The 7,682-nt window shown below is 35.6% G+C and overlaps 1 protein-coding gene across 4 annotated transcripts in view; it reads right to left on the bottom strand.

Moving 5' to 3' along the window:
• Positions 1 to 1,390: 1,390 nt before the first annotated feature.
• LOC108752642 (facilitated trehalose transporter Tret1-like) overlaps positions 1,391 to 7,682 on the bottom strand; it is a 6,900-nt gene continuing 608 nt past the window's right edge. Inside the window, exons 1-3 of one of the 4 annotated variants that reach the window (XM_018493625.1) lie at positions 6,119 to 6,565; positions 3,744 to 3,888; positions 1,391 to 3,642 (exon numbers count right to left, since the gene is read on the bottom strand). In XM_018493625.1, coding sequence (XP_018349127.1) covers positions 2,216 to 3,642; positions 3,744 to 3,888; positions 6,119 to 6,211 — 1,665 coding nt within the window. In that variant the 5' untranslated portion in view covers positions 6,212 to 6,565 and the 3' untranslated portion in view covers positions 1,391 to 2,215. Of the gene's footprint in view, positions 3,643 to 3,705; positions 3,889 to 6,118; positions 6,566 to 7,062; positions 7,394 to 7,682 lie in introns of those variants that run through there. The other 3 variants (XM_018493626.1, XM_018493627.1, XM_018493629.1) reach the window with 3 other exon arrangements.

A 7,682-nucleotide genomic window follows, 5' to 3' on the forward strand; every position in this document is an offset into this window, starting at 1 on the left:
TAATATATAGTAAAATATATATATATATATATATAGTTTAAAATACATTAAACATTATTTTAATAATCTTAAGCTGCGTTCGACAAGACGCTATTAACGCTATTTGTGTCATTCTATCTTCATCGTTTATTTGATGTGAAACAAGGATAATATAATGTTATACAAATGGCGCTGATAACGTGCTTCCCGGACACAACCTTATTGTATACTATCCCATATCATCATGTGTCATCCTATTCCAGTCCTGGGGATAGTCGATATGCATTTGAAAAATATATTTTTTTCATACTAGCTATCAATTTTCCATGTATGTAATAACTGGTATAGAATACATTTTTTAAGTAATTCATTCTTTATTTCATTTGTAAAAATTTGAAACTAAAAGTGAGTCTATAATTAACCCCGGTCTTTCCTACGCGCAACTATTTATAATTTTTTTGCTCATAATTATGTTATAATGTAGTTCTTTGTTAATTTTCTGTTTAATCATTTTATAACGTAGTCCTTTACTAATTTTTTGTTTAATGAATAAATGGACGGTGCATATCGCAATCTCGAAATAATGCTCGGTAGTATAGCACGTAATACGAGAAGTAAATTGAAATGTCTGCCGTCAGTCACATCGCTCGTGTGGTTTCATTGATACAAAAAAGAGAAAATGAAATTTCGGAATAGCATTACATGGTATAAGGCTTTCTTGTTCTTTAAAAAGATCATTATTTGTTCACTGACTTTGATATTTATTTCTCTTTGACTCAATAAAGCACTCTCTTCTTCGTGCTTTAATGTTGTTTTAATTGCCTTTTTTTCTCCTTGTCAGCTTTGCATTTTGTTGTATATAATATAAAGATTTTTTAAGCCGGTTAAAAAAATATTGGTATTTGTTGCAAAGTGTTCTGCAACAAATTTGCAACAAAATATTTGTTTTTAACTTTATCTACAAAAAGATAATGCATGTCTACGTTTTTGATATTTTTGTTTACGCAGAAAACACGAATGAAATCTGATAGCTGCCAATTTTTTATTTTATATTTTAAAATATATGTTTCATAAAAAAATGCTGTTTTTATATTCTATCTGCCGCGCGTTGTCGCTAAAGTCTAATAAGACTATGTGCGAAATCCTCATACGCCAGATATTCTATAAATTGAAATTTTTACTTACCACTTTGACTAAACACTAAGTCGAGGAAAAAGCATCGCCTAAAGATTTTTTTATGAAATAAAAAAAAATTCCTAGATATACGTATATTTTTCTATCGCGTCTTATCATAATCGTGCAGATATAATACTTCACTGATTGCATTGTTCGGAAGAATATCGTGAACATTATATTTATAACGAATGACATATGATAGAATATTTAATATATATTTTATAAAACAGTAAATATGCGAAAAATATATATGTATATTGTGTGTGTGTGTGTGTGTGTGTGTGTGTAATCAGTGGTTACGGAAACGTTTGTCTTTCTTGACAATACCAGAACTCTGGAGGATTTCCCATTACGCTTTCTTTTTTTGTTTTTTAACTGCGATACATTCTCGCGATTTTTCAAGCATCTTTTTCTCTCTCTTTCTCTTCATCTCAATGTTTAACCGTCATCTAGCTATGATTTTTACGCTTGTCGTATAAGGGATGCGGCGGGTTTACTAGAAATTTTTACTTGCCATTCCTTTTTATTTCTATTTTTCTCTCACGCAGTTTTCCTTACTTAAATATTTTATCTTTTATATATGAACAATTCTAAAATTTGACGTTTCGTTAAATATCCGATCCGCCTAACATCCGGCGTGAAAAAAACGATAAAAGCTGTATAAAGACAGTTCTTCATAGCGGAATTTTAATAAATAAATATTATATTTCACGACACAACCACATAATCTTGGGAATACTGACGAAAAATATTTACAGTTGAAGGAACACGAATGAAACTATCAAGATGAATTTATACAGCAAGAACGATATTAATAAAAATCACTTTATTTCCCGCTGACAGATACGAGAAAAATCACGGTAAACAAGCAAAAGCGATTTCACCTTTGCGCCCTGTTTTTTGTTGCATGAAAAACGTGCAAACGTACATTTTATATACAGTTGAGAGTAAGTAATTGCCGTTTTAATGTTCGTTGCTTTGAAAAGAACGTCCGATGACGTTATCTCGTTAGTAAATTCGCACCATGTTCAGTAAAGATGTGCGAAATGTTTTTTTTTTGTCATGCTATACTATTTCGATCCTGCAAATATTCGGTGACCTCTTTTTTCTTCTCGCTACCTCCCAAAAGTTCCTGAATTTCGCGGAATGTTCGACCTTTGGTCTCGGGCACGGTGAATATCACCATCACGAACGCCAGTAAACATGATCCCGCGAAGAAATAATAAACGGTGTCGGCGCCCAGCCAATCGCCAATCACCTGATACAGTTTGGATACGATAAAACCAAGCACGCCATCGAAAACGATGATAATGGCACCGGCGAACGCTTTCACCTCAGTAGGAAATAATTCTCCGATCAACGCGTTTGGTAGAGTACCCAGTCCGATCTGGTAGGCCACTTGGAAGATGATCACATCGATCACTGGAAGAAGATTCGCTGCTGATACGTCGATGCCTCTTTCGTCTAGCATAAGGTATATCGCAAGAATTACTAGGGTAATGGAAGAACCCAGGGTGGAGACGATCAGTAACGGACGTCTGCCCGCGCCTTCAACGGTCGCAGTTGATAATCCGCATGAGATGAGGCCGACCGCGAGCACAAGTATCGTAGCCACGTTGGAATCGATGCCGATCGCTGCTTTCTTGAAGAGCACTTCAAGATACTGTATAGTGCTAAAGTTTCCACTGAGTTGCTGCGTAGCAATTAGACTGAGTATAATGCCGAGAGCTCGGGCATTACTGGGCAACAACATCAGCTTCAGTTTTCCCATCCAGCTGCGCTTAACGGGCTCCGTTCGAGCTCCAGGGCCGGTCACTGGAGTATTATCGCAAACGTCTTCGATAAAAACGTTACGTAAAGTGTATTCCAATTCTCTCCTTGCTTCGTCGCGATCGCGAATTCCTTTAAAGAACGCCAGAGACCTAGTTGCTTCTGCTCTACGACCCCTGGTCGCGAGGAAGGCAGGAGTCTCGGGGAACCAGGAGAAGCATGCCACAAATAAGATGGGTACCGTGAGAAGTATACCTGTCAGAACGTGGTACGATACCCACGGACCAATACTACATGTTAGCAAGGAACCGGTGAACACGTTCACAGCAATCAGAGTACCGAGGGCACCTCTAATTTCGACGTCAGCGACCTCCGATACGTACATCGGATTGGTAGTGTAAGAGATGCCCACGCCAATGCCGAGAATCATCCTAGAAACGTAAAGAGCAACTACAGTCTGGGCGAAGAAGACGATTGTCCAGCCGACGATGAAGAAACCGCTTGCGAACAAAAGGCACTTCTTACGGCCGTATCGATCGGCAAGACTGGCACCAAGGAACGGACCGATCATTGAGCCGATCACCGTCAATGATACGATCCATGAGCCCTGATCGTCGGTTATCTTTATTGGAACGTCGCTGGCATCGGATGTGAGTCGTGAGAGCGACGTGGTAGTCCATCCGTAGACGGTGCCAACCGCTACCATGGATAAAGTCGCTGTGAAATGGAGATTGACGGAAGATTAATGGTGATTGATTGCCGAATTGATTTTCATGTTACCTTTAAGGGCGCGATATTTCATGAAATATGATGTAAACCTGATATACATGCTAGCCATTGCCTCCATTGTGTCCGTTCGCTCCGGACTGTCTTTGCCGTTTGTTCATCGTGATGCTTATCCTGGGAAGACGAGACTTGCGTCACAATCTCACCCCTTGGTCCCGCTTCCTTTAGCACGCCAATCTGAGATAGAAATTGATATTGATTTTTTAAAGGAAAGACGATCGTTTTCTTTGCTGCTGTGTGACATTTATAGCTCGAACTGAAGCGATATAAATATTTTAGGTATCCTTCTTTATTTAGAAAACATTAATTTTGTAGTTATTCTAAGTTTCCTCAACTGTAAACCTTACAATAATTATAACGTCACCGATTAAAAATTAATCACTTTTCACCAAAGTGATTTACAAAATTAACAGTAATAATAAACTAGAAGAGTTATGAGCCGAATAATATCTTTTAATATTCAGAATATAATAACAATCAACATTGTAAATAATATAAACATTTCGACACCGATCAAATTAATGTTAAACAAATTTGAATTATAATATAAAATTAGCAGTTATAATTTTATAGTTAAGTAAAACATGAAAATATAAAAAATACGAAAAATTACTCTCTCCTATCCAATAAATATGTGTTTGATGGCACACAGATAAATGTAGTTCATCACTGTATGTATGAAAAAAATATTGTATAATAAAAATAATGATTTTTTCCTTTGCATAAATATAAGTTCTTGATATATCAACGATGTTATATACATTGTCTCTTGATATAGATTTGAAATAATTTTTACACTCTGATCTCTATCGCATGGCTTCTTTTTTTCTATTGATTATGAATTTTGATTGAGTTTTATCGGTTGACTCACATGGACCTGACTTTTTATCTTTGAATTTTTATTTTTTTATAACATGGAAACTCCTATCGAAACACTTACTATAATAATTATGGTTAATACGACTATTATTTTTGTTATACAGTCGATGATGAACCACATTGATTTGCTGAAACATCAAACACATAGATTTTTTGGATAAGAGAGAGTAATTTTTCGTATTTTTTATATTTTCATATTTTACTTAACTATAAGATTGTACGCATAACTACTAATTTTGTGTTGTATAATTTGTTTAACATTCATAATGACCCGTCTATATTGTTTATAACGTTGATTGTTATTATATTCTGAATATTAAAAGATATTGTTCGGCTCGTAGCCCTTATAGTTTATTATTGTTAATTTTATTTTTATTTAATTATATTATTATTATTATTATGTTATAAGATTTACGAAATGTTTCTGCGAACGTTTGAACGTCATTGTCATTGTCGATACAAATAAGTAGTGCATCTAATACTTGTGCGTACATCTCCTTGCGCGTGACGGAATGCAGAAGTCTTTTCCGAAGTGAGAAGCAACAGGTGATAATGATTAATGTAGCAATGTAAAAAATCAAATGAAAATCCATCTTCTTTTCTTAAAGAACTCGAAAATTTCGTGATTTAGTAATCTATATCGTCATGCGAAAGAATTCACTAATTAGCCCCTGCTTTACTGACAATATAAAATTAGAGTTCAGAGAAAATTTTAAATAAGTTATTAATAAAAACCATGATTCTATCTCTCTCTCTCTCTCTCTCACACACACACACACACACACACACACACACCGATGTTATATTTTTATCCGGTAAAAAAATTTTTATACATGAATATATAAAAAATATTTATAAACATACCTAAACACACGTAAATTTCCATAAATGTACATAATTATACATAAAATATGTCCATACATCTTTCTTTCTGTTGTAAAATTACTCTTTAATATATTAAAAATAACAATAATATCGAGACAAGTATTTTGTTAATAGGACAATTTTCGCATTGTTTGTTTTAGAAAAAATCAAGTTTGGAAAAATGCAAAAAAATTGCTCATACGTAACTATATGTATAATTTTACATAGATTTATATATGAGCAATTCTTTTACATTTCACCAAGCTTGATTTTTTTCTGAACAATGCGAAAAATTTTCATTAAATTATTTTTGATGTTTTCTTGTTATTATTACTTTTAGTACATACTAAAAAGTAAGTATACAAATGAAAGTTGTGAAAATGGGCGTTGATTGTCTGAGCATTTATCGTTCTCCAATTGAGCATGGCGCCAAAATAAAGTCACGATCGACTGCACATGCGCATTTTCAAAGAATGATACATCGCTCTTCATGATCGCGTGTTTACTTACGACATAACCTAGCTGGATCTTGTCAGCAGCAACTATTATACATGTAACTATTATACGTATACTTGTCGCGATAGCTTGAAGCACGCGATAACGTTGACTCTGATAAGCGTACGAGCAATGGCGAATACATATATCTTGGCCCCGTGGTACTCACCAACGTGTTCGCGCACCTTTTCGTGACTTTTCCGAGCCACCGCACGTACTTGCCCGCAAAATGTTTGAAAATCAAGTTGAACGGAACACCCATGCTCACTTCGTAATCGACGGAATGATATAAATTAATCGCTCCGAATATATTTTTGGAGACATGCCGCGAACGTACGCGACGCGTGTATTTGTGTAACAAAATGGAGCACACGATTCACGACACAACGCATTACATAAGTCGCCGATGTCGGTCAATGCCCCGTTGCATCCTGCAATGTTGGAATATTCCCCGTTAAGTCCTGCGAGCACCGCCAATGCGATAAAATCGATCAGCCCGATCATATTTGGAGAGATCCTTTTGATCCTTTTAAGGATAGGTTATATAGGATGCTCAAATTTCTTGTTTTGCATGAATTCTCTCTCTCTCTCTCTCTCTCTCTCTCTCTCTCTCTCTCTTTCCGTCTCTCTTTCTCTCTCCTTTGAAACGCAATGCTTGCCAGTGGATAATTTATGGCTTTGGCAAATTCATTTATTCTGTAAAGCTTATCTTTTGCAAGATGCGTATTAAGAAATTACGCAATATTATATGTTCCGACCGTATTTTTCCATTTTACTTTAAGCGTTACGTATGAACCGCGTTGAATTATTAAGTATACTCATAATTAAGACATTCAATTATGTTCGTGAATTGCAAACTATATCAAAAAGTTGAAAAAGATGAGAAATTCCGTCCCATTTCGTAGATATTCGACGTTATCGTAGACCACGTGCGCTCGAGCGCACGCCAGCGTGCGCGCTTCTGTGAAAGTAAGATGATACCATTATCGTTGCGTATATACGTGCGTCTACAACCTCAATTAAAAACGGGTTTGTATCTGACCGTGAAACATACTTGAGAATGCGATAAAAGAAACGTGAACTCGACGAAAGCAAGACGAAATCGATACTCACCAGCGGATCGGTTACTCCTGTCATGCCTTCTCCGCTCCAACCCTTTTAGAACGTAAATGCGCAATCTAATTCTAAAAACAACGCGTTACATGATCGACCAGCCGTTCTTCTTGGATATGATCACTTTCACGATTTCGTTAGTACTTTGGTCGCGTTCGTGGATCGGACGCGTCGTCAAAACGCGCACGCGCTGATATTCGCCGTCTGCATTCGTGTTCGAGTACACACATTCTTGTTTGTATCTCCTTTTTTTTCTTTTTTTTTCTTTTTTACGTCACTCTCTCGCGACGTTCCACGTTCACGATCCCTCCTTCTAGCAACTGTGATATTTATAATCATCGAGATGGTAGAGTTCATCGGTTGTCGGTTACCAGCAGTATTTCGTGAAGAATTTAATATTAACTAATATTACAACGAGCAATCAATATGATCTTTTTCGAATAAGTTAGAAGCGCCGAATCAGTATGAAAATTGATTGACGATGCGCATCGATTATCAAAGTAATTACTATGTAATGATTGCAAATTAACTAATATAATATTAATCAGCAAAATTATAGTTATAATAATATCAATAATATAGTATTATATATGTGTATAATATTATATTATAACTATAAT

Source organism: Trachymyrmex septentrionalis, unplaced genomic scaffold (assembly GCF_001594115.1).
Source record: "Trachymyrmex septentrionalis isolate Tsep2-gDNA-1 unplaced genomic scaffold, Tsep1.0 scaffold60, whole genome shotgun sequence".
Classification (NCBI taxonomy): domain Eukaryota; kingdom Metazoa; phylum Arthropoda; class Insecta; order Hymenoptera; family Formicidae; genus Trachymyrmex; species Trachymyrmex septentrionalis.